The sequence below is a fragment of the Poecile atricapillus genome, chromosome 25 (genome assembly GCF_030490865.1).
Source record: "Poecile atricapillus isolate bPoeAtr1 chromosome 25, bPoeAtr1.hap1, whole genome shotgun sequence".
In the NCBI taxonomy this organism is placed as follows: domain Eukaryota; kingdom Metazoa; phylum Chordata; class Aves; order Passeriformes; family Paridae; genus Poecile; species Poecile atricapillus.
The window spans coordinates 3,816,393-3,843,612 of record NC_081273.1 but is presented as its reverse complement, the minus strand read 5'-3'; the positions used below and the strand labels follow the sequence as shown (position 1 = coordinate 3,843,612).

At 46.2% G+C, this 27,220-nt stretch overlaps 1 protein-coding gene across 1 annotated transcript; it reads left to right on the top strand.

Moving 5' to 3' along the window:
- Positions 1–4,725: 4,725 nt before the first annotated feature.
- Positions 4,726–24,852, top strand: ATP12A (ATPase H+/K+ transporting non-gastric alpha2 subunit). Its single transcript, XM_058857220.1, has 23 exons — positions 4,726–4,993; positions 6,684–6,830; positions 8,178–8,237; positions 9,040–9,243; positions 9,846–9,959; positions 10,473–10,607; positions 11,130–11,247; positions 11,776–12,044; positions 12,763–12,961; positions 13,403–13,512; positions 14,251–14,385; positions 14,671–14,863; positions 15,373–15,548; positions 16,545–16,681; positions 17,312–17,462; positions 19,329–19,497; positions 20,151–20,305; positions 21,084–21,207; positions 21,522–21,667; positions 22,289–22,422; positions 23,454–23,555; positions 24,093–24,184; positions 24,385–24,852. The coding sequence occupies exons 1-23, from the start codon at positions 4,985–4,987 to the stop codon at positions 24,411–24,413; spliced, it is 3,108 nt and encodes a 1,035-aa protein (XP_058713203.1). The 5' UTR covers positions 4,726–4,984; the 3' UTR covers positions 24,414–24,852.
- Positions 24,853–27,220: the final 2,368 nt, after the last annotated feature.

The window sequence follows — 27,220 nt, the reverse complement described above, 5'->3', positions numbered from 1 at the left end:
GAAAACATCGACAGAAAGTTGATTCTCAGTGATATTCCCTCTAACAAGAAATGTGTAAATTCTGATTTTTGAACTCTCTTTGGGCAGGCAGCAGCGAGCTCAGCACACCCTGATCTATAAATTAAAGACAGCATTTTTGATGGCCTACATGAAAATATTTGGAATGAGCTGTCCATGTCAAAAAGTGACCAATATTGCTGTAGAAACCCAAAAAAACTCAGCAAACAAGGGCTAGAGGTGAAAAACCAGTCACTTCCCCCAGGATTCACCAGCTTTTCTTCAGGTGAAGGGAGGAAATAAAGGTTATGTGGAAATATATAGACATGAAATGCTGATTTCCACCTGTGCAATCTCTTTGTGGGTGTTCAGAACCCACCTCAGCTTCAAAAGGCTGAGGGAAAGGCCAAATCCTTCTGGAAAATCAAAACCTTGTCCTGAAATGACCCAAAGCTGTGGTGGCTGTGCCAGAGACACCAAGTCATGGTGATATTTCTAATGAGATTATAACACAGTTCAGCATCTCAAATGCCAGCTTAAAAACTGGGAATGAACCCCCCTGCTCATCAGCATTTCCTGCTCATCTCTGATTAACAAGAATGGAAAAATGAGGAGGGAAAAAAAAGCCCAGAAATTCAGGTTTTTCAGGAGCTCCATGAGCAGCACTAAAGCAGAATGTGCAATTTCCCCTCTCGGGAGGTGGATGCTCAGACAAGGAGTGGTTTACAGCCAATGTCTAAATTACCACTGGCCAAATACCACTTAAGCTTTGTCTTAATTTGGCTCCTGGGAGGTTTTTACAGGTGCTTGGCTCATTACTTATGGCCTCTGAATTACGGTTTAACATCTTTGGGTTAAATTAAGGAGAAAAAAAGGTAAAATTTGGCACTCAGCACTTAGACGGAAGGGGAGTTTCTGCTCTCCACTGAGAGAAGGAACCCTCAGAACTTCTCTCCTGGGCAGAGGATGGACCCAGAATGAAATCTCAGCCCCTTCCACTTGTCTGTCTTGGAGAGTTTAGGGTTGGTTTTACCCTTGGCCTTGGGGGAGGGAACAAACAAACCCCAAACAAAGCCAAACAAATAATTTCTGTATAGAATCACAGAAACCCAGGAGGGCTTGGGTTGGAAGGAACCTTAAATCTCACCCAGTCCCACCTCACTGCCCTGGACAGGGACTCCTTCCATCATCCCAGGCTGCTCCAAGCCCTGTCCAGCCTGGCCTTGGGCACTTCCAGGGATCCAGGGACAGCCACAGGGTGTTGGATTGTTGAATTGTTGGATGCAGGTCCTTGTTTTCCATCTGGCTCTGGGTGAGAGGTCTCAGTCCCCACTTCAAACCTGGCAATGAGCAGGGTGAGATGTGCTGCCTTTCACATTTTGCAGCGCACTGCTTTTACCCACAGGCCTGATGTCATGGGAGCACATTCCTGGAAGGCATTTCCCCGTCTCTGAGGCCATTTCCCATCTCATATCCCCCAATTTCCATTGTCACAGCTGCTCTGGGCACCCTGTGCCACCCTCACAGGGAAGAATTTATTCCCAATATCCCATCTAAACCTCCTGCCTTTCAGTTTGAAGCCGCTCCCCCTTGTCCTGTCACTCCAGAGCATTGCAGAAATTCTCTTGAGGGCACGGGAAGGTCACAACGAGGTCACCCCTGGTCTCTTCTCCAGAAAGGCTGAAAAATCCTCATTTTCTCATCATCCTGGAGCCTCCTCTGGCCTCGCTGCCACAGCTCCACCTTCCCCCCGTGCTGGTCCAGCACTGCAGGGGGGGTGGCAGGGATGTGCCGGGACACCAGGGCACACTCGGGCTCATTCCTGGGCGATTTGGGGGATTTTTGGGGAATGTTTCAGGGTTTGGCTGTGGAAGGCTGAGCGCAGAGATTCTTGCGCCCTCTCCCGTCCCGCAGCCGGGAGCGGCAGCCAGCGCGCACCGCTGAGAAAAACAGGTTCATTTAAAAATCCTCTCAATTGAAGCAAATTTAAACAAACCTGAGCAAATCCGAGCAAACTTTAGCAAAATTTGGCATCGATTTACCGTCTTCTCTGCGGCTTCAAGTCCTTCCAGCTCCCGTGCTCGTCCTGCTTCATCCGAGATGTGAAAGCAGCACTGCAAGGCTCCTCAGGTAGAGGCAGTGCATCCACACTTTTACTTGGAAACCTGAGGGAATTTGACACTCTGAGCACTGGGATCAGCCCCTCCGAGTTTAGAAATGTGTCCTCCCTGTGCTAAATAACATCCAAACATTCTCCTGGATGTCTTTTCTCACACAGGATCCCGATAGGTCTAAATTCCAGTGGATAAATGTGAGACAATAATCCAGGAGGACGGAGTTACGTTTCTAGATGGATCTTTCGGAACCAGCACAATTCTAACTCATTCTCCCCTCAGCAGGGCCCAGCTGTGGCTGTTGTGACACACCAGGAGCACACCTGACAATCCCTCAGGTATGTTCCTCTCAGCACATGCCACGTCTTGCCAAGCCAGGGGCAGGGTTTGGTTGTGGAGCAGCCCTTGCCCAGAAATTCAGCCTGGGTTCACATCTGGGTTCTGTTCCCGGGACCTTTTTGGTGCAGCCAAATGACAGAACACAAATTTTGTTGTGACAAGTGACCCCAGCTAACAAGGAGGATTCAAACTGTCCAACCACCTTCTGTTGGCTCATGAAAAACAAGAGATTTGTCCTTTTTTTTACAGTGCTCCTCATCCTTGCTTTATAACTCACAGGAAAAGAAGCCCTTCACCAGACAGACTTAATGGAATTTTGGCCACAGAACCTTAACATCGAATTTTCCCTTTGAGCTTGGCAGCTCCACACAGGGGGTTTGCCAGCAGCAAATCCTCTGTAAATCCTGAGCCATGGAAGTGTCCACAGAGACGTTCCTAGCTCAGCTCCTCGGCCACAGAGCCATCCTGCAGCAGGCAGATGTGTCAGGGTAAATAAATACCTGTGAGGAGCAGGTTACTGGCTGCTTCATTGCCAAACACTTCTCTCATTTGCATTTCTAGCATTCATCCCCAGGCAAAAGCCATCAGGGTTTATAGAAGACAAAACTGCCCAAATGATCCAGATAAACGTCCTGAATCACAAACCATTGCTAAAAAGCACACGGTGGTTGCTCTGTGGATCTGTGAATTGTTGGATGCAGATCCTTGTTTTCCATCTGGCTCTGGGTGAGAGGTCTCAGTCCCCACCTCAAACCTGGCAATGAGCAGGGTGAGATGTGCTGCCTTTCACATTTTGCAGCGCACTGCTTTTACCCACAGACCTGATGTCATGGGAGCACATTCCTGGAAGGCATTTCCCCATCTCTGAGGCCATTTCCCATCTCATATCCCCCAAATTCCAGCCTGAGCATTCCAGCTGGGTGTCAAATACACTCACATTTCCTCTCCATCACCTGCTCTGGATCCTTTCCAGATCAGAGAGAGGATCTCAGTGCTGGCTATCACACAACACAGATTCCCTGGATACAGCCAATGCATCCCTGCTCTTGCCACATTGGGAAACCTCAGACTGACAGACATAGGGAAAGGGTGATATTCCAGGACAAAACCCAGCTCTGAGTACATCAAGCAGCAGAAACTGAACACGAAACCTTTCCAGACCCACTCCTGCACCTTGCGCAATGTTCCAGGGTTAAAGAATGCCATGGAAAAGGACCAACACACATAAACTGAGAAGTGGGAGCAGCTGGAGGAGGTATGATACTCAAATTCCTGTGAACTTGATTTGAATACAAATTATTCTCCTGTGGAGATAATAAATGATGTCCTTTGGATTTTCCCTCCAATAACAGCTTCTATCTATAATTTGATAAAGTGAGCATTGATTATCTCCATTAATACGTCATATCTCTGACCACAATTTGAGTCATTTACTGGTGGCACCACACGGTATCTCAATGCATTTAAAGTTTATGGATTACATGGTAGTCTATCTATAATAGCAAAGAGTAAAGATTATAATATTAAAGACCAAATGCTGTTGGTCAGCAAGGTCAGATGGATGACAGACAAGTCTTCCCCCAAATAATGTTAAATTACAGAAAACCATTCTGGTTTTCTCAGCTTTTCATCAGTTCAGTCTCAGAGGTGAAGAAGCAGCTTTAATCCTAAATGATGAGACTTGCCAGGTACCAGAAGTGTCACAAATCTCATTATCACTCCTACCTGGAAGCTGGTAATTGGTGCAAGACAAACCAAGAACTGTTCAGGCAAGAGCCCTGCTGGAAAAAAGCACCAGGAAGTTCATTTCTCCCAGCTCAGCATGAAGGTGGAAAACACATGAAATACGAGGCAAGGATTAAGAGTGAAGTCCAAGCTATGAAGAGCAGCACTGCACTAAATCCCTGCTAGCACCCAAATGAGGCAGGGATTTGACTGAGGGACCTCAGGCAAAGAGAACATCACCTGGGCAGGTGAGACAAAATGTGCAGAGCCCTCCTTTAGCCCAGGAAAGCTGGGATCCCGAGGGGAGCCCGGAGCTGGAAAGTCTCTGGAGGAAACTCCTTGCTTCCAGCAAGATGAATAATACACCTGTTCCCTACTTGTGAGCAAACACTACAAAGGAATAATTAGAACCTATCTGACCTGAAACCCACATGCCCATTACTGTGGTATTTTTCCACCTACTCCAGGTGAAACAGAAGATGGGCTGGACCTGCAAAGGGGTGGGGTGGAGTGGCAGCACAAGATGCTGATTTATAAAGCAGCAGCAAGCAGAGCTCTTTCTCCACAGGCTTGGGACAGGGAGCTCGTCCTGCCTGGAGGATGCCGAGGTGGGAGCAGCACTCCAGTTAACACCTGCTGGCCTCAGGACAGGGACCCACCACCTCGGGGAGATTCTGCACTCCAGGACTGCTCTGAGCCACCACAGTCCCCAGCTGGGCTTGGGCTTTTCATCCAGAGGTTTTGGCTTGTGATCCAGAGGTTTTGGCTTGGCTGCTTCCCCCCATCAGGAAAGGAATAAACTCGCCAAGATGGTCAAGGTGGGTACAATGCCCAAGGAACTGCCCCTTGTGTTTCTTCTGAGGGTTTCTTTTGTGAATCTCTACTATAATACAGGCTAAGTAAAAACTGAATTAATACCAGACACCCTTGAGCATGAACAGTTTGGACTGGGAAGAATTCTTGGACTGGCTGAGCCAAAAATCGGAGCCAAAATCTGAGATTTTATGGAACTCTGAAGGTTAAAGGTTCACATAGGTCATGCAAGTGAGCAATAGATGTTCCTAACTTCATCAATTTTTTATTTTTTCTCTTCCATCTGCTAAGTTTTCCCAGGAGAGATCTGTTGCTTTTCTCTTCTGGTTTCTGTGCTCTATAGGGATTTTGAAAAGCTGAACAGATTTTTTGGGTGGGAGAGTTAAAGAGAGGAGGAGGAGGAAGAGGAGGAGGAAGGTGAAAAGAAAAAATCCCAACAGATAAAACAGATTGTGAATCTTCAGTATGGCAGGAAAAAAATCAAAACTTACAGCAGGCATGCCCTGTCCCTGGGATGTGCTTCACCAAGCAAAATCAGGTGTTTAGGAACAGTATTTCAGTCTTTAAAATCCTCAAACTGCTCAGCAGCTCTTTGCTTTCCCCTTCATCAAGAGACAATGTCAAGATTTAAATACTCCTTTAATTACAGGACAGCTGAAGATGCCAGTTTTGAGTTCAGAACAGTGTTAAATAATAAGATACCCCAATCATTATTAGTTTTTCTTATTTCCATTATTTGAGCTTGCTTTATGTTATGGAGAGCTCTTCCCTCATTGCTGGGAGATCTCACAGGAAGCCAAGCACTGGCAGAGCCTCTTTGCACTTTGGGAACATCCAGGGGGGCTCTCCTGAGCTTCTGGGGTTTAATCCATAAGGAAACCTCAGGAATGGGGTCACCCAATGGCTCTCCCACGGCCTGGCATGTGGTTTCCAGGATAATTGGGAGCTGGAACGTTATGATTACCCAGCAGGTAAATCAGTGGCACGGGAGGGAAGCTTTGCCCTGCACCCTGCAGAGTTAACCCAGGTTTTGGGAACAGCACAGCTCCTGAGCTACCACTGAAAACAAAACCTTCCCTGAGGTGCAGCAGCCTCCCTGGGTCAACAGCTTCCTGTGCCCGATATTCCACTGGCAAAATAATGTGAATTGATGGCAAAATCCCTGCCAGTTCTCAGCTCTGTGTGAGCAGAAACAGAGCAGCTCCTCCTTGGCTTTCAGTCTGGTGTTTGCCTCCATTCCTCACTTTGATTCAGTGCAATTGTATTGCAATTAATTGTAATTAAAATTTAAATCTTGAAGTTCTGGATCTGAAAAGCTCCAGGAACAAGCAAGTTCTCAATGGATAATTTTCCCCTCCCCTTTTCTTCCATGAGTATTTTGTTTTTCCACTGATCTCTTCTTGGAGCTGATAAATGAATTAGTAATTTTCACTGCTGAAGTCCTGGGAAGTATTTTCCTACACTTGTTTTAGATCATAAACATCTGGAAGTGTTGCACATCCCTAGAGGAATCCCTGTAATCTGCACCTGATGAAGTCCTGACCACAATCACAGTAACACAAACTGGATGGATCTCTGGATAAGACAGGAAAAAAACACCTTAAGCAGCCAGGAGAAAGGGACAGTAGAAATTTGTAAGCTGTCTAAAAAAGTAGATCTGCAACATTTTGACTTTTTTTTTGTGGTCTTTTACAGAAAAAGTCCGATGTTTACTCGGTTGAGATCTATGGGACAAAAGATCTGCATAAAACAGAGATTGAAGATGAAGAGGAGAAGCACAAAGACTTAAAAGGCAACAAGAAGAAAAAGAAGGCAGAAGATCTTAAGAAAGAACTGGACCTGGTGAGTGTTCCATTACACATTCCCTGAAATCCAGGGAATGTCCAGCACTGAAAATCCTGGTGCAGGGAAGGATTTTCTTCCTCACACTCCTGGAGTGTGCCAGAAAAATGCTGTGCAAGATTAACACCTAAAATGAGAGGATGATTCTGGTACAATTAAGCCACCAATGGTACAGAACATTATCTGCCCGAAAAGGAACCATTTCCCAGATGGAATCACTGCCGTCAGTATTTCCTGACAACTTGCACAGCCAGCCAGGAATCAGAGGGAGAGGCAGAACCACAGCATTGAGCTCCAGATATTCCAGAGCTGAGAGCATTTCTCAGCTTTAAACACAGGGGTTTTTACCCAGTCCAACTGCTCTGGCCATCAAGAAATCTGTGTTTTCCTCCTGGCTCTCCACTGACTTGCTGGCTGCTCTTGGAAATGTTGCTTCCTCTCCACACATTCCAGTTTCCCAATCTGAAACATGAGGGTAATTATGCTGACCTCTTTTCGGGATTGCTGTGAGAGCAGCTCGGAGGAGAGGCTATTTACGGGCTGGATGGCATTTCAAAGCTCAAAGAACGCCAAAATAAGATATTGATTCCATGATTCTCTCATCCACTCACCCACCACGTTTCCAAGATCTGCCCAGCAGCAGGTAAATATTTCTCAGTCCGTGCTGTCTTTGCCACCGGGGGATGTAACTCCACTCCTGTGTTTCTAAAGAGAAACCCAAGCACAGACAGGAGAATTGACTCACCCAAGTACCCATGAATCACTCTGAGAAAACAATTGGGAGATCTCTCAAATTCTTGGCTTCGAAATCTCAGTTCAGCACAAGATATAATTAGGCCAATGATACCACAGAGGTGTCACTGCAGGCCAAGGAGAAGAGCTTTGAGATTTCCCTCTCCCACACCCTTTTTAACTTAGAACCTGTTGCCTCTTTCCACCAGAGCGAGGAGGATAATTCACATTCCCTGCCCTGGCAATCAAGGGCAGAGGTTGTTGTCACACACACTCTGAGCTCTGCAGCATGCAGAGAGAAATGATTTATCCAAAAGAAGCACAGCCCCTCGTGGCAAGCAGCAGAAACACGAACACACCACCCTCTTCTTGTGACAGATTTGCTGGAGGAGGAAGCTATTTACAAAAGCACTCTGCAAATCAAAAGGAAAAAAAAATCTCATCTTCCAGGGGAAGATGTTTTGCTTATGAATATGCAGATCTGTCTAATTAATGAATGTGGGGTGTCATACAAGCAATTTCATCCACGTTCCCAGATCCAGGCAGTTTGGAAACAAAAATTTCAGCAGTCTGATGCTCTGCTCACTGTAATTTTCTGTCTCTCTTGGAATGCAGGATGACCACAGGCTCAGCACCTCAGATCTGGAGAAGAAGTACGGTACCAGCATTGACAAAGTAAGTCCGTAGGCCTTCATTAAGGAGCTGCCTCAATCAGGTGCCTCTGGCCTCCCCAGAGCTCCCCAGGAGCAGGAATTTGGTTATTAGATGTGTGTGGGTGCCTGCATTGATGCTCCCAGTAAAGCCTAAACCAACAAGCCAGCAAGCACTGACCTGGATTTTAAGCGGAGTTTCTCTCGAGTCTGAAGAAGGCTGAGCTACTGCTTTGAAATCAAAAATGGGACCTCAGGGTTTTGCACCAGGACCTCATATTTTTTCTAAAGCTCTCATCTGATCTTTTGATTTCATCACAATTCACTTTTCACTGTGACAATCTATAGCCAAAGACTGCAAGGATTGAGCTGACTGAAGGAAAATCTAAATTTGAGAAACTACACCTGAGTCCCTTTGACACCTGACATTTGAATATCAAAGCACTGAACCCTGGCCAGAGCACAGACAAGAATTTCAAGAACCCCCTGAGCTACAAACATCTTGTGGAAATGCAGAAACAGCAGCAAAAGAATGTCAGTTTTTCCCTGTTTTTCCAAACACCTAGTCCAGGTATATTTAATTGATAACCAACAGAATGGAAACTCCTGGATGTGGCCCCCAGTTTAGTGCTCCAGTAAAGAAACAGCTCTTTCTCCACAGCAGATAATTAATAGCAGCCTCTCTGAAATCAGGAGGTTTGGAAATCAGAGTTGCAGCTCGTTTGTGACACAAACAACCCTCAATGAAACAGCAGCATGCAAATTTTGTTCTGAGCTGGGGTAAAAACCTGTTTTTCTGTGATTTCATTGTAAACCTCCCTCTGCAGGGTCTCTCAAGTGCAAGAGCTGCAGAGATTTTGGCTCGGGACGGCCCCAACGCGCTCACTCCTCCCAAAGCCACCCCCGAAATCGTGAAGTTCCTCAAGCAGATGATCGGGGGCTTCTCCATCCTCCTGTGGATCGGGACCGGCTTCTCCTGGATCTCCTTTGGCATCCAGCTGGCTCAGGGGGTGGATTCAGCCTTTGACAACGTGAGTGCATGAGTGAGCGCCCCGCCAGCCTTGGATCCGCGCTCCGGCTGATTGAAATACTACACAGTTACTCAGTAACTACAAGGAGGCCTCTTGTTCTCCCAGGGCTGGACACTTGTGATTAAAGCTCAAACGCCTCGCGCACCCCGCGCTTAAAGAGCGCCTGGGCAAAGGTTTTATCACCTCTGGGCAGAATCACAATTCTTGAGTACTCTGAGAGCAGTAAAAAGTCTAAAGGCTTTAGACTCCGACTTTGGTCAGACTCAAGAGTCTCTGACTAATTCCCTTTTGAGTTATACTCTGCTCTTTTTTTTGTTGTTGTTTTATTAGTTTGTTACACTCTAACTTGGTCAGGATTGTGTCAGTTTAGAGAAGGATTTTAGATGGGGAAATCATAATTAAAAAACATTTTTATTTTATACACACACGTGAAAAAAGCTTTAATTGATCATTTGCAGCAAACACCTGAAAGTTTTTTTCTTAACCTGTCTTTTAACCTGGCCAACTCTTCATTTTAAAACAACACAGAACTGATTTATTCCAACAGAAGAATTGATGAAATCTTGTCTGAAATTAACCAGATTATATCTTGTGTTGATCAGCTCTACCTTGGAGTAGTCCTGGCTCTGGTTGTCATCCTCACTGGCATCTTTGCTTATTACCAAGAGGCCAAAAGCACAAACATCATGGCCAGCTTCAGCAAGATGATCCCACAGGTGAGAACCACCAGGGAGGTAAAAATTCATCCCAATAATGCATGAGGGAAGCCCAGCAAGCCCAATTTGAATTTATCTCTTGGCAAATGATCCAGATAAATGCCCTGAATCACAAACCATTGCTAAAAAGCACAGGGTGGTTGCTTTGTGGATCTGTGAATTGTTGGATGCAGATCCTTGTTTTCCATCTGGCTCTGGGTGAGAGGTCTCAGTCCCCACCTCAAACCTGGCAATGAGCAGGGTGAGATGTGCTGCCTTTCACATTTTGCAGCGCACTGCTTTTACCCACAGACCTGATGTCATGGGAGCACATTCCTGGAAGGCATTTCCCCGTCTCTGAGGCCATTTCCCATCTCATATCCCCCAAATTCCAGCCTGAGCATTCCAGCTGGATGTCAAATACACTCACATTTCCTCTCCATCACCTGCTCTGGATCCTTTCCAGAACAGAGAGGAGGATCTCAGTTTAGAGTGTGGCACAAAGCTAATTTTTGTCCCATTTCTGTCTTCCAGCAAGCTCTTGTCCTCAGGAATGCTGAGAAGAAGGAGGTGCCAGCAGACCAGCTGGTGGTTGGGGACATCGTGGAGATCAAGGGTGGGGACAGGATCCCTGCAGACATTCGCCTCATCTTCACTCAGGGCTGCAAGGTAAACAGGGCTTGGAAGAGCAAAGGAAAGAGGGAAAACAGAGTTTGGAGCCATTTATGGCATAGAAAGAATTTCTACACAGCCAATATGGGTTATTGGAGCTTTGATTGGACATAATTAATGAAGTCAGGGAGCAGAAGCCTGAGTGTGATGGATGCTGAGCTCCTCTAGGACTGACACCTCCCTTCCTGAACATCCAAAAAACCCATGCCATGTTCTGGCTCTGCTCTTTGCCAGGACAGGGCAGATGCACCAATACACAATTGAGAGTTTCCACTGGAGGCAGATCCTCAAAACTGTGGGGTTTTCTCAGGCTGAAACTCCCACTGACAGGCACACAGCATTGGCTGAACTGAATCCCCACAGAAACAGGTTCTGCCAGGGACAGCAGCAGCTCAGAGAAGAGGCACTGAGAGATGTAGATGCCACTGATTATGAAAAAAACCTGTCACCTCCCCTCCCGGACTGGACACCGCTGTGTACTGCTGACTTTAATCTGGGCATGTCTCCCTTTCATTAAAGGTGGACAATTCTTCACTCACAGGGGAGTCAGAGCCACAGTCCCGCTCCTGTGAGTTCACCCACGAGAACCCCCTGGAGACCAGGAACATTGCCTTCTACTCCACCACCTGTGTGGAAGGTGAGCTGATCCTGAACCTACCCATGGAAATCCCATTTTATCTCTTTATCTGCTTCTCCAGTGGCTCCAGCCACGTTTATCATCCTGTGTGCACACCTTTACATCCTTTTATCTTTTTTCCTAGTTAGTCTTTGACCTCTATTCAGCAGCTTCAAGGCAACTGAATGTTTCTAATTTTTATTATTTATCAGTGTACAGAGAGAAGGACCCCCAGAAAGGCACCTGGACAGGTGCTGCTTGATCCTGCTAAGTCATTTGAGCAATTCTGCTTTGAGGAACTTCAAAGAAGTTTCATTGCTCACATGAATTTTGGCCTGAGCAGATTAAAGTGTGACCTTAGGGATGGTCACACTCAGCATTTGCTCCAACACACAGCGTGGGTATGGCTGCACCAATCAGTGAATCGATTTGGATTTGAATTGACTGCAGTTTCCTCGCAGTTTTTCCATCGATACCTGTTGGAATGCCAGGCTGCAGCTGTCTCTGAGTGTCTGTGTGTCCTGGAGGTGACAGTTTTTGTCCCTGCAGGCACTGCCACCGGCATTGTCATCAACACCGGGGACCGCACCATCATCGGCCGCATCGCCTCCCTCGCCTCGGGCGTGGGCAACGAGAAGACGCCCATCGCCATCGAGATCGAGCACTTCGTGTACCTGGTGGCAGGAGTGGCCGTCTCCATCGGGGTCCTCTTCTTCATCATCTCCGTTTCCATGCGCTACAAGATCCTGGACTCCATCATCTTCCTCATCGGCATCATCGTGGCGAACGTGCCCGAGGGGCTGCTGGCCACGGTGACGGTGAGTCTGTGCTGGGATTCTCTGCTTGCCACTCCAGCTCTGGGCTGGCTTTGAAGAGGGGTGGGGGTTCTTATTCCAAGGAAAAACCCTTCATTTGGGAATTCTGGTGTGAGTCATTCATCTCAGAGCCAGTTTGGGTTTAAGCTCAAGTGCGGCTCTGCCTTGACGGCTGCGAGAACAATGATGTGACTCATTTCCCACCACTCGTTCCCACTTGGAAGTGGGGACATTGTACCCTGAAAGTCCCATGGAAATTCCACTTATTACCTCATGTCCAAGGCTAAATTCCCTGCCTGAGGAGCAGCACGCCTGCTAAGCACTGCTGGCTCCAAAGCACCCCAGCAGCAAACAATGAAGGGAATCATTGCAGGATTCGTGGAGCTGGTGACCAGCAGCTCCCTGCCCTTTGCAGGTTCTTCTGTCTCAAACACCCTCTTGACTGATAAGACATCCTTGTTTCTATCAGCAGGCAGCAGGTTCCCATCATCAGCAAACCTACCTGTGCTAGTTACAGCCAAACCTCAGCTTCTAAATTAAAAAAGGGGAGAAAAAAAAATGCACCGCAGCCAACAAGAACAACAAAAAAAAATTAAAATATTCTCTTAAAAACCCCAAACAAACACCAAACCCTACAAAAGACCTACCAGGAGAAGGTAATCTCGTTACACCTCTGAGTAACCACACCTTGGTGACAGCTGGACCCTTTCCCTCCTGCCAGGTGAGCCTGTCCCTCACGGCCAAGCGCATGGCCAAGAAGAACTGCTTGGTGAAGAACCTGGAGGCCGTGGAAACCCTCGGCTCCACCTCCATCATCTGCTCCGACAAGACAGGCACCCTCACCCAGAACAGGATGACTGTTGCCCACCTCTGGTTTGACAACCAGATCTACTCAGCCGACACCAGCGAAGATCAAACAAGTAAATGGGATAATGGGGGTGTGGGAAGGGCCAAATACTCGGATCAGTCCTAGGATGTTCACTTTTGATGGCTAAATCTTCCTTCTACACATGGAAATCTCTCCTCAGCCATGTGGAGATGTGAGAAAAAGAATTAATATTGGATTCCACTCACAGAAAGCAAACCTGGAGGAGGTTCTACTCCAGAGCCTTTTGCTGTATTTGTACATTTGTACATTTAACAGGGAATTAAGCAGAGAAACATCATCCAAATCCCTTTGCAGCACCGCCAACTGATGGATAAAAAACTTTGCATCAAATTTTTTTTTTTTCTGTAAAGAACCTGTCAAAAGAATAATGTTTTTTCTGCAATTAAGTTAATTCTTGTTTTTTTCACTCTTAAGCTTCTACCTGTGTCATGCAATGTGCTAAAGGATGTGATGTGTGTTTTGCTTCTCTCAGCCCAGCCCTTTGATCAGAGTTCCCCCTCATGGACAGCGTTATCAAAAATTGTCACTCTCTGCAACCGGGCAGAATTCCGGCCAGGACAGGAAAATCTCCCCATCATGAAGGTACTGCTGGCTTCACCTCAGCTTATTCCCCTTCCTCTGAAAAAGCAATTTTCTGTCTTTGGCTTTAACAGTCTCCATTTTACCGTGCCAGCCTCCTAATTTCCTACTGACAGCGCTTTTACTGCTGTACACTCACAAAATTTAACACAGGATAAAAAAACCTGCACAGCCAAGAGCAGAGAAATGCAGATTATCCTGAATTGGAAGAGATCCACAATCCCAACTCCTGGCCTTGCACAGGACAATCCCAAGAATCCCTGTGCCTGAGAGCATTGTCCAAACCCAACTGTGCCTGCCTGGAAAAAGGCAACACAATTAGCAGGAGCAGTAATTACTGCGCTGTTAATTTATTATAGCAAAGGTTAACGTGCCTTAATTAATGTCTTTCCACATGACTGCTTGAAGGTAGTAAATTCTCCTGACTGGACTACCAGAACAAATCTGCTGTTTACTCATCAATGCCATCCTCAGATTAATTTGGGTTTGTGCCTCAGCTCACCTGTAGTGACCTGAGTGTGACCCCAAATTTGCTTTACAGCACCAAATGCTTGCTGGGGCTCAGTTCTAACTCCAAGAGCAAAGCAGATACCCTCAAATTCTATTTTAATGGGTTTTTTTTAATGTTTTTCCAGGATAACTTGAACATAAAGATGTAGATTCCTTGTTGCTGAAGTGGGCAGAATGTCATGGAATTGTGGAAACACAAAAATATAATGTTTTCTTCCTTTGTGCCCACAGAGGGTCGTGGTTGGAGATGCCTCTGAAACAGCTCTGCTGAAATTCTCTGAGGTCATTCTGGGGGATGTGATGAGCATTAGAGCACAGAACAAAAAAGTGGCTGAAATCCCTTTCAACTCTACCAACAAATTCCAGGTGTGTTTTTCATTTGTTTTTTTTGGAAATCGTGCCAGATTGTTTCTATCACTGGGCCTGATGCAACAATGGGTGACCTGTAAACCTTAATGGGGTAATTCAACAGCAGAGGAAATTCAAGTTAATATACAATAATAAAAATAAATATACAATAAATAATACAATAAATACAGCTCATTTGATGGAAATGATGATTTCTTCATGGAAAAGAACAATCCCATGGAAAACTAGAAGCAAATGAGGACAATTTGAGCTCTTCCAACCCATTTCCTGTTTGTGGCACAGCTCTCCATCCACGAGACCGACGACCCCCACGACAAACGCTTCCTGCTGGTGATGAAAGGTGCCCCAGAGAGGATTTTGGAGAGGTGCAGCACCATCATGATCAATGGCAAGGAGGAGCCTCTGGACAGTGAGAAGGCAGAAGCTTTCCAGACAGCCTACATGGAGCTGGGGGGCATGGGGGAGAGAGTGCTGGGTGAGTGCAGCTGCAGCCACTGCCTGGGAGAATGGGGTTAAAAAAATGAAAATGGGGTAAAATCCAGCTGTAAAACATGTGAGATGGGGTTTAAAGCCTTGGCATATCAAGCAAACCTGGGAGAATGGTGTAAAAAATGAAAATGGGGTGAAATCCAGCTGTAAAACCTGTGAGATGGAGTTTAAAGCCTCGGCATATCAAGCATGCCTGGAAAAATGGGGGAAAAAATGAAAATGGGGTAAAATCCAGCTGTAAAAACCTGTGAGATGGAGTTTAAAGCCTTGGCATATCAAGCAAGCCTGGGAGAATGGTGTAAAAAATGAAAATGGGGTGAAATCCAGCTGTAAAACCCGTGAGATGGGGTTTAAAGCCTCAACACATCCGGCATATCTGGAAAAATGGTTGAATGCTGGAGTTCCATGGGCTACAGCAAACCCTGATGTTTTATCAAGCTCTCCTCTTTCTCCCACATTTTTCCGCCCATCTCACCAACCTAAATGTCTTCTCAGGTTTCTGCCACTTGTACCTGCCTGAGAATGAGTTTCCAGAGAACTTCAAGTTTGACACAGATTCCATGAACTTCCCGACCTCCAACCTGTGTTTTGTGGGGCTCCTGTCCATGATTGACCCACCTCGTTCCACGGTGCCCGACGCTGTCTCCAAGTGCCGCAGCGCTGGCATCAAGGTAAGGATTTCACAGCAAAAAAAAAAACCACAGTGGGTCCACTACAGAAAGACTCATTGTGATTATTTTGGGTATTTTTTAAAGTATTTAAAATGTAAGATCTTCCACCACATCGTTGCTAATTATCTTTCTAGCAACAACTACCAAAAATCTCAACCTTAGTTAAGACTATCCTATAATTTTAATTTAGAAAGTTCCCAGAGGCAAAACATTCTCATTGAAGTGGGAATCAGACTGCACAAACCCCTCAAATTGGAAATCCAAATTTGCAAAATCTCAGATGCTCTCTCATCAGATCCATTTCTAGAATACAGAACCCACACCAGCTGGAATTATTTGCTTATAAACCGAGTAAGGTGATAGAAACAATTCTAGAGAAGGCATCAGAACACTGCTTTGAACATTTATCCAAAGGAATCACTAATCTCAAAATTATTCAAGTGGAACCTGAAGCAGTTTCCCCTCATTTCACTCCCTGAGGATCTACAATTAAACTTTCAGCTCAAAGCAGAGGTGAAGTCTATCCAAATCTAGGAAAATCATATTTGGAATTACAGATCTCAGACAAGATGAATCCCAAACCCCAACCCTGATGACATTTTCCATAGCCTGAAGACAGATCTGGCAACTTTTCTTCAAGAAAAGCAAGAAAAGGCTGTGTCTTATCTGTCAGGACACCTCAGTCACAAGGATCCATTTTAAGATGCAATATTCTAACAAACCCTCCCCACTGCACATCCCTAATATAGATCCTTATGTAAAGGCTCCTTTATTCTGCATTATTTTAATCTGGCTGCCTGTGAAGGGAAAGGACTCAGAGCCCTGATCAAGCAGCCTCAGCAAGGAGAGGCAGAGCCCAGATGTGGGCAGAGCTGGGCAATCACTGTCCCTAACCTCCCTTCGGATCTGCTCTGATCCCAGCCTGCTTCCTGCTCCTCAGCAATGCACATTCCCCCTGATCTTTGGCCATCTGGCACTCCCTTGTCCCTTGCCCAGGTCATTATGGTCACTGGTGACCACCCCATCACGGCCAAGGCCATCGCCAAGAGCGTGGGGATCATTTCAGCCACCAGCGAGACCGTGGAGGACATTGCCAAGCGCCTCAACATCCCTGTGGAGCAGGTCAACAGGAGGTGAGAGCCAGCAGAGCCTGGGCAGCACTCAGGGCTTCGTTTCCCTGCTCTCTCCACGGTGCTTTGATTCCCCATCCTCGCTGCTTTCTGCTTTTTTCATGACACACTCCCGTTCTTGAGTCATCCCCACCTAAATGTGTCCACTCTGAGGTTTTCATGTGTGCTGCCAGTGAAGGAAATCTGGCAAATTGTACTTTGCAGATCATGTGGAAGGGGCTGTCACTGCCTGTTTGACAAAACACACACAAAGCAAAATCCAGCATCACACGACCCAGTTTGGACCATCAGCCCAAACTCCTCCTTCGCCCCTTAAATGTGGAAAAAATAACATTGCAAGGGAAGGATAAAAGCTCTTTGCAGAAGTGATGTCTTCCCCTGTCCCTCCCAGTGAGAGGCCTCCTTAAAATGCATTTTCTGAAGCTTCAATGGGACCCCTCTGTATCCAGGTGACCGTGATCCACTCTGGATTTCTGCAGAATCCATTCAGCTCCTGCTGATTAATAACAAATGCCTCTGCAATTAACTCAATTTACTGCTTTCCCCCATCCAGCTGCTCACCCATCCCACGAGTGCACTATTTTTACCCTTTTAATCTGCAAATCCACCCCTCTGTGCCCGTGGCTCTTGCAGGGAAGCCACGGCAGCCGTGGTGAACGGGATGGAGCTGAAGGACATGAGCTCGGAGCAGCTGGACGAGATCCTGCGCGAGCACTCCGAGATCGTCTTCGCTCGCACATCGCCCCAGCAGAAGCTGATCATCGTGGAGGGCTGTCAGAGGCAGGTGAGGCACGGCTGGCAAAGGTCACACCCAGCCCTGAGAGGCTGGAAGCCAATTCCCAGTGCTCCCTGAGCTCTGTTTATACTCTTTTCCCCGTGCCAGAACATTATCTAACAGATTGCCACAAACGCTGCCTGGACTCAACCCAAGCCGCTCAAATTCCTGCTGCAGACACAGCTCCTGGTGACAAAATGAGCTTTCCCTGGGTTTGGAGCTGTAGCCAGGCCATGGATTGTCCCTGTCACCCTGAGAAGCACAAAAAGCCTCCTGTGCCCTGTTTGGGAAGGAGAATTCCTTCAGGAATTCTTGAAACCCAGATAAAAGCGATGGGTGCTGCCATATCCTCTGCTCTTATCTCTTGTGGCCGCTCAGAGCCGCGTCCTCCTGGCCACAGGAATGTTTGGGAGTGGAACAGTGGCAGTGCTGGGTGAACAGGTGAACTCCCAGCTCTTTTCCAGCCTAGACTATTTGTGATTCTGAGGTATGAACCCCACAGAATGCCAGAGCGTGATTTATGTACCACCAAACCTTATCTGTGCTGCTTCCCAGGGCTGTAAATCAGGCAGCAGGATTTAAAGGGAGTTTGTCCCATCCATGGACAATATTATGTAAAACAGCCTGGAGTGCAGCCAGCACAGGAGGAAGGAAAAAAAAAAGACATTTACAGGGCTCTGTAAGAGATGAAAATTGCCATCAAAAGACTCTCTCCTCAAAAATGACATCTTCCAAGTAGATTTTGTGAATTAAAGCCACACTACTGCTGTGCCTGGACTTTGTAGAGAAGATGTAGCACAAGATATTATTTTATTTTTGTAGTTGTGCCAGCACTAAGCTTCCCAATCAGCATTATCAGCTCGTTGGGTTTAAGCCTGGAGGGTTCTCCAGAGAGTAAAAAAAAAAAAGAGATAAAATTTTTCAGTTTGATGTGGTTTTTATTTTTTGAATGGTCTGTGTTAGGCACACGGTGGGTAAACGTGTTCTGCACTGCTCAGACTCCCACACTGCTGGCAGATTTGGCTCTTCAGGGATGAAAAGGAACACCCTCCCCCAGCCAGTCCCCAGCTATGTTTAGTACTTAGAGCTCATAAGCCCTGCTGTACATGGCATTATTTATAGGTAGTGACACTGTGCTCAATCCCCCCAGGGACAGGAAATTCAGCATTTTATTAATCAATTTGCCAGGCTTTGTCCCCACTCTGAACACCCTGCCCTGAACCAAGCCAGGAACTTCTGCATCAGCCAGAGCAGAGCCTGGAGCTGCAGGAGATGGTTCAGGAAGATAACAAAGAAGCTGAGTTGGATAATCAGAGATTTCCATCTTTTGGATTAGTAGGGAAATTCTAGCACAGACTGAGGATGGCCAGAAGCTGTTGGGATAGGATGAGGACGGGCTCTAACTCAACAGTTACATAATTCCTGATTCAGATGAGGCCTGGCTGTTTGTGTAGCACTTCCTCAGAAAAAGACAGGATATTTTGTGTTAATCAAACCTCCCCCAGATGTCAGAAGTGAACCTGCTCACACAGGGATGGACCACATACATAGAGCTGACATCCAAACCTAAACTCCTCTTTATACCCAGATTAATTGCATTTGAAATGTATTTAATTGAGATATCCACTCTTTAGGATGCAGTGAATCACATCCCTGAATTTTCCAGGTCCCTGCTCTGAAGGAAACCACACAAAACTCTGAGGTTTCTCTCCCAGCCCTTCCCAGCACTCTCCTGATCCCAGGCTGTGTTTGACGTGGGTACAGCGAGGATCCAGAACTTCCTATCTGCATTTTCCTGCTAGAAATGTGAAGCCTGATGATGGCAGGACTCCCCTTCTCCTCCCAAGCCCACATCTGGCTGCTTTTGTGTTCCAGGGAGCAGTGGTGGCCGTGACTGGAGATGGAGTCAACGACTCCCCTGCCCTTAAAAAAGCAGATATTGGGATTGCTATGGGGATTGCAGGTTCTGATGCAGCCAAAAACGCAGCTGATATGGTCCTGCTGGATGATAACTTTGCTTCCATTGTCACAGGAGTGGAGGAAGGTAAAGATAATTTTGTTTCCCACTTTTTGAGCTGGAAGCTGCTGGCAGGGCCTCCTGATCCTTCCCTTCTCTCTTTCTGGATTTGTGGATTTGATATTTGGGGAAGCTGGGAATTAATTCCATTTCTACACATGACAATCAGAGAATAAAGAAATCATCTCCTTCTCTCACCCATCATAAAGATTTGCTGTCTCTGTTTGATCAAGCTTCAGATAAAAGCACTTCCTGACTTGTTCCAATGCAGTTTGAAGCTTCACAAAGATACAAATTATTTTCTCCACTTTTTCCCTCTATTATTTTCTCACACATCACCTTCACTGTGCTCTACCTATGACAGGAACACTCATCCCACTCTTCTTTCACTCTAGAGAGCTTGTGGTTTCCATTACAACCACAGCATTTTGGGGAACAGGACTTTTCCCCTCAAACTGCCTCATTGAAAGAAAAGTTTTATTACACTGCAGTTTTCAGGAGGCTCTAAGGGAGGGTAGCTAAAAAAAAACCAAATTACAAAATGCATGAGGAAACACATGGGGAAAGTAGGAATAAGCAGTAAATGTTTTCAGTTCATTTAGTTAAATTTGAACTTTTTTTGGTCTGGAAAACACTGATAAAAATTCCCTTTGACAGAAAAGTATTTTCTCTTCCCCCAGGCCGCCTGATCTTTGACAACCTGAAGAAAACCATTGCCTACACCCTGACCAAGAACATTGCTGAGCTCTGCCCCTTCCTCATCTACATCATTGCCAGCATCCCCATGCCCATTGGCACCATCACCATCCTCTTCATCGACCTGGGCACCGACATCGTGAGTTGGGAGCTCCCAAATCATTTCCTGCTGGAATCTCCTGCTGAGGGAGAAGGGCTGGGGGTGAAGGCACATCCAGAACAGGGGGTTTTGTAGCTCAGCCTGCAGCTGAGAAAGGCAGTGGAAAAGGGGATTAAAAGCAGCCAGGTAGAGATAAAGTAGAGTAGAAAACAACACAACCTGCAGGGGGGGAGCAGAAAGCAAAGACATCTGATCCAGGCTAAAATCAGCTAAAATCAGAACAATCATCAGTGTGTTTTAATAAAGAGGGCAGAGGGATTTCTGCAGTTACACCTGACATTCCATCCAGCCCAAGGGACCTGAAAGACCCTTTAATTTTAAATTGATGTCAAATTATTTGTTAATCTCCTCTAGCCTTTTGTATCAATCATCAGATCCATGCAAGTTTCAGATTTCCCCCAAACCCTTCACACATTGATAGGAATCCACAGAGATCCTCTCCTCTCCTCTCCTCTCCTCTCCTCTCCTCTCCTCTCCTCTCCTCTCCTCTCCTCTCCTCTCCTCTCCTCTCCTCTCCTCTCCTCTCCTCTCCTCTCCTCTCCTCTCCTCTCCTCTCCTCTCCTCTCCTCTCCTCTCCTCTCCTCTCCTCTCCTCTCCTCTCCTCTCCTCTCCTCTCCTCTCCTCTCCTCTCCTCTCCTCTCCTCTCCTCTCCTCTCCTCTCCTCCAGAAACCACTTGGCAACCACAAATTGCTGCTAAACCTGTGAGAATCAGGCAAATGCTGTCCCCCAGCCCCTGAGGGTTTGTTTCTCCTGCAGATCCCCTCGGTGGCATTGGCTTATGAGAAAGCTGAGAGCGACATCATGAACAGGAGACCTCGGAACAAGAGGAAAGACCGGCTGGTGAACGAGCAGCTGGCTGTGTACTCCTACCTGCAGATCGGTAAATTGGCCTCCCAAACACTCCCTGGTGTCACCAAAGCCAGACAGACTCAAGATGATTCATTAGGAAAAAAATAAATAAATGAGGAGTGGAAACTCAACCCTTTCCTCTGCAAACCCTCCAGCCCCCTCCTGCTGCTCATTATTCATATGATATTCATATATCATAGTGATAAAATGAGGTTTTATCTACAGAGGGCAAGAAATTCACAGCACCAAGAGCTCTCAAACTTTAGCATGTTTCAGATATCCAGCACATCCCCCAGTGCTCCTTAATTTCGTTTTTTCCTCATTCCTGCCCCTTTTTTTCTGCAGGAATCATGCAGTCGGTGGGGGCCTTTGTCACCTATTTCACCGTCTATGCTGAGCAAGGGTTCCTGCCCTCCACGCTGCTGGGAGTGAGAGTGGACTGGGAGAGCAATGCCATCAACGACTTCGAGGATTCTTACGGGCAGCAATGGGTAAAGCAGCTCTGAAAATTCCCTGCCTTGTCCCTGCCCACCTGCTTGCTTCCAAACTCCCCCAGAATAAAGGGATGGGGAATGCAAATGATGTTTAAATGCAAATAGAATTGGTTTTCATCCGATGTTCCCTCAGGGGAGACTCTTTAGGGTGTTTAGGGCTTCCTGCCACACAGCTCTGTCATTCAGCCTCTGCTCTTCCATTCATTCTTTTTGCCACCTTCTCACTCTCAGCCTCTGCAGATGCACCTTACTCTGCTCTGGGTGTTTAAACCCCTCAGAATCCATCATCACCATCCTCTCCCAGCCCTGCTAGTGAACTCTGCCAAGTCCTTTGCAGCCTCCCCCTCCCTCAACCTGCAGAATCACAAGGCACAGGAGGCACTGATAAATCCATATAAACACCCCTCAGCCCCAGCTCGTGCTGCAGCCTGGTGACTCAAACACAGAACAAAACCGGGCCCAAATCTGATCATTCTGTGTCTAAATCGGGAGCAACTCTGCATTCCCACCCTGGGAATTGAAATAAAGCCTTTAAAACCTCCCATGGAGGTTTGCAGTCGCCTGTGGGAGATGGGAGGCTCTGATTGAAAACATTTTGGTGTTTCCTTGGCCCTGCAGACCAAGTACCAGCGCACGTACCTGCAGTGGACCGGCTACACCGCCTTCTTTGTCAGCATCACCATCCAGCAGGTGGCTGACCTGATCATCAGGAAAACTCGCAGAAATTCCATTTTCCGCCAGGGCCTCTTCAGGTGAGTTTTGCAGATGCACAGCCCCAGAATGGTTTGGGTTGGAAGAGAGCTCGAAGCTCATCCCACCCCACCCCTGCCACTGTCCCAGGCTGCTCCATCCTGGCCTTGGGCACTTCCAGGGATCCAGGGCCAGCCCCAGCTGCTCTGGGCACCTGTGCCAGGGCCTCACCTGAACAGAATTTCCCTCAGAGGGAGGAATTTTTTTCCTATCTAATCTAAACCTGCAGTTCAAGTTAGCCTCCTGCCCTGTTGAAGCAGGTGAACTCAGTGATTTGGCCCTCTCACTTTCAGTCTTTGCACAAAGATTAAGTCTGGCCTTAAACAATCACAAATCTCAGGCAAATATTTTATTAAACCTCCCCTCAGTCCCTTTTCTACTTCAGGATAGGGATTTTCTTTAAGAACATTGTGCTGGTTATTCTGAAAATGCACCAGCTTAAAACCGACTCTCCATTCATTAAAATGTTTACTAGAAAAAAAAATAAAAAAGGGAGTTTCTCTTCCAGATTACTTTCTGAACTCGTTATCAAGAGATAACGAGTCGGGACTTCTCTGAGATAACCTGGGGCTCTGAGGAGGGAGATAGCAGCTGGCCAAACTCCCCCAGCCAGTGCCGGCCGCCCTCTGCAAACCACCCCGCAGTGCCAGGAGAATTCCAAATATCAGCTGGGACAGAGGCCAGCGGGAGAGCTGGCATCACTCCCGGCTTTTCTGATAGCAGGGCAATTTGTTTTCCATCCTTTATCTGCAGGTACAGGGCCTACACCTATGTGTGCTTCCTCCTTGCATGAGCACCTGAGTCACCCTGAGCGCGTTCCCAGCGCGGCACAAGCCGTCACTGGCTGGGGCTGGGAGTCTCCCACAGCTGGATTTGGGTTGGGAATTCTGCCAGGAAAAGCAGGAGAGCGTGGGATACCCTGTGTGGGCAGAGGTCACCTGGAGCAGGGATGGAGGGATCCAGAAGATTCCTGCAGGCACAGAGGGGTTTTACTCCCTCAGGGTTTGACTCTTCCTCTCTGCTCTTCCCGCAGGAACAAAGTCATCTGGGTGGGGATATTTTCCCAGATAGGGATTGCTTTGATTCTCACCTACGGCCTTGGGCACGTTACAGCCCTCAACTTCACTCCACTCAGGTGAGTTCTGGGGCCACTGAGCTCCCCCTGCCCTCCTCGGGGACACAAAACGGGAGCAGGAGCCCGTGCAGCACCACTGCAGGATAAATATTTAAAAAAACCCATTATATTCATCACTATTTCTTGGCCAAAAAGGTCATTATGGCCATAATTTCCACATTATCCTCCTAGATTTCCTAGATTTCTTAGTGCAAAACAAACATTTAACTATTTCTTCCAACATTTCTAATGTTCTGGTGAGCACAGACAGCATTTAACTTTTATTTTAAACAAATCAGTCAGGTGATTCATTGCTGTGATAACACCAGGCAAAATTTCCTTCTGAATAGGACCTGGAATTAATGAATCCAGTAACTATTTAAGATTGGGAGGCATTACATGCACATCATCAATTTGAGAGATTAATTAAGAAAAAGAAAAGAGGCCCAAGGGGGCAGATTTGTTTTGGTGACATTGAATAGCACAGACAGAGATCCCAGACCTGCAGCTGAGATGTTTTCAGATGTTTCTGAACCAGATTTATGTCCCCACTGCCAGGTTCCAGTACTGGTTTGTGGCTGTACCTTTTGCCATCCTGATTTGGGTCTACGATGAAATCCGAAAGCTGCTCATCAGGAGATACCCAGGAAGTGAGTGCATTGTTCTAATTAAGTTTTAATTTAACATTTTCATTTCATGTGTCTCTTCCTACCCTTTACACTCCCACCCCCATCTCATTTTTCATCCCACTCTGAAAAATGAACCATTTTTCTCCAATGATCACTTTTCCTTTTTGAGGAAAATTTAACCATTCCTTTAAATAATTATTATCCCCTCCTTTCTCCTGCAGGTTGGTGGGACAAGAACATGTATTACTGAACAGTGCTGAGCACAGGAGAGCTCCTTCCCCACCTGGCCCAGCCTCTGCTGCTTTCAAGTCCTGTCTGTGCAATATCAAGCATGGATCCATCCCGTGCTGGGGTGAAGAGATTTCATGAATTCAGTGAAGAAATAAGGACTTTAGAGGCTGAGAAATTACCTCCCACTGTACTGTAAAGCCTAGAAATTGAAATACTACCTATTTTTGTAACTACTACGATTTTCCCTCCTCCAAAGACAGAGTTGAAGAGCACTCTGAGAGGAAAACAATCCAAAGGCAGGAATTCCACACAGTCCAAGGCATTAATTTGCACTGAAGGTGTTGTTTGCTGATTTTTGTGTGGGTAGAACTGAATTCTAAGTGAGTGCATAGATCTGTTTTACCTTGCCATGGGTAATTGTGCTGTATAGGAATAATTTGATAATAAAACATTTTTTTTTCCAGAAAATTGTTCTCTGTCTTATTTTTTTTCTGTAAGGACTGAGAGAAACTGAGTGGGATAGGGTCACAGAGGAAAGAAGTGTAACCCTGCTTTTTTTACCCCCATTAACAGACCCAACATTTGACACATTCTGATAAAGGTGTCTTGAAAATCAAGCCACAGCCAACCCTGAGAGGCCAAATTCAGTCCTCACCTCCCAAAGGTGACAATCTCCAGGGCAAAATAGATCTTAGAGTCATTAATTTTAGGATTACTCAGGTACAGGTCAAGTTCTTTTCAAAGCCAGGCCTTTAATATGGTCACTTTAGCAAGATCCCACTTCTTGTTTAGACAAATTATTTCCCAATTTTAAAGAAAAAAAATAAATAATATTTTATGTTGATATTTCACTTTTAAATACAGGTTTAGACAAGTTTTACCAAAAAAAAACCAAACAAAAAAAGGGGGAGGAAGGAGAACTCCTGTTGCAGCAAAGAGAAATTATCCAGGAGGGAGAAACCACTGAAGAAGTGGTTGAGATTCAGAAATCAAATAGATTCAGATTCAAACAGAAGAGCTGAGGGAGGGGAAAGAGAGGAATGTTTTCCAACCTAGAGCCGTCCCCAAAAATCCACACCCTTCCCCGCTAGGAGATATTTTGAATTTTGTGATCTCCTTTCCTTAAAACCCCGGTGCTGGCCGGGCATTAATTACTCCGATTATTAATTATCGCGCGTACCAGCGCTTTCCCCGTGAAGAAGAGGAATTGCCAAGGAGGAAAAGAGGCAGAAAATGAACCTGGAATATCGGGCGGGTCGGAATTGCAGATAAAGGCGCTGTTATCGCTGCTGATGCAATGCTGGCACTGACTCATTTCACACCTCGGCACTCGCCAGCAGCCAGCACTGATTTGTTTTATCTTCTGTTTAAATGATAGCAGAGATAGGAGAGAAGCTGCTCTCCAGCCTGGCCAAAATTCCTGCTCCAGCAGCGGAGAGGAAAAGAGGAAATTCGGTGTGAAGGGAGAATTTCCTGCCCTGATACATAGAATATACACAGATGTATATGTAATTATCATCATATATGATGGGAGATGATGATGTACATACAGAAGATGCAGCTGCTTTGGGGTTATTTCTAAAACAAAACACATTTTCTTCCACCAGCAGGAAGGATGCCTGGAGAGGTTTTGTGGAATAGCCAAGATTAAAAGCACAGCAAAATTTTTTTTTTGCTCTGCAAAATCATCTCCAGAGTGAAAATCTGCTTTTTCCCCTCTGGCTGAAGACCAAGTCTAGAAAGAATTCTTACAAAAAAGGAATTTCTGGTGCTGTGCTCTATCCCCTGGCAGTTATCACCTCATTAACACATCCCTGGGGAAGGACCGGAGGGTTTTGGCTCCTGGTTTTCTCCTGGCTCTCCCTTTGTCACCTGGATGAATCCTCAGCACTGCTGGCTGCAGCCACAGCCCGCAGATTTTGCTGCCAAAACTAAAAAAAAACCAAACCAAACATATTCAGGAGGTTCTATCCCAACACGGCAGGACAAAACCAAAGGGATTTCCCAGGATTTCAAGGTCAAGGCACAGCTGCTGTAACACTGGAAATAACCTGGATTCGTTGTTGTATTTCCAGGAATATTCTTTTAAATTCCACAAAGCATTCAGTCCCTGGGAAATGCAGCATCAGAGGGAACTTTGGCTGCTCTGGCCTTCAGGAAGAGTCAAATAAAGGAACAGGACAAAACAAAGCAATGCAAGCTGGAAAATCTCAGCAGCAGCAGAGGGGAGGGGGGGAAAAAAGGGAAATTTTGAGAGGAAATCTTAAAAACTGGATGTGATCCATTTATTTAAACAGCAACATATGCTCCTGAGAGGAGAGCAGAAGAATTCTGTCTCCTGTCATGGCAACTGGGAACTGGCAAATGAGTGTCTCCATGTGCAAGGGTGATGGGGAGGAGCTGCAGCCTCCCATTTCCCACATCTATAACCATTCCAGGGGGAAAAAAAACCACTTGGAAGATCGGTAACAGAAAAAAAATATTAAAAAATAATTATAATAGTAATAAAAGGCTGGTGATTATCTGGAGCCTTTTACCTTAAGCCCAGCAAACGCTTCTGAAATAGTTTGTACCTGCAGGGTCAGTTTTGTTTTTTGACAAGGATTGACAACAGATGCTCCTTTGTGTTTCAAACGTTTCTTTGTCACAGCTCCCTTCAAAGGCTGAGAGGGATCTGTATTCACCCTGAGAGCTCCAGAGCTTGGCTGTCTGTGACTCAATCACACCAATACCTCCCTGAGATGACAAAATGTTCTTTGCCATCTGTTGTACCCTATCCACGCCTGAGCAGTAAGCTCAGATCAGAGGTTTGCAAAGAAATCAGAA

Excerpts from the sequence above, each read along its gene's own strand:
- ATP12A (XM_058857220.1), top strand. Across the intron at positions 10,608-11,129 it reads TCTTCACTCAGGGCTGCAAG|GTGGACAATTCTTCACTCAC; the intron begins GTAAACAGGGCT and ends CTTTCATTAAAG. Across the intron at positions 22,423-23,453 it reads TTCCGCCAGGGCCTCTTCAG|GAACAAAGTCATCTGGGTGG; the intron begins GTGAGTTTTGCA and ends CTCTTCCCGCAG.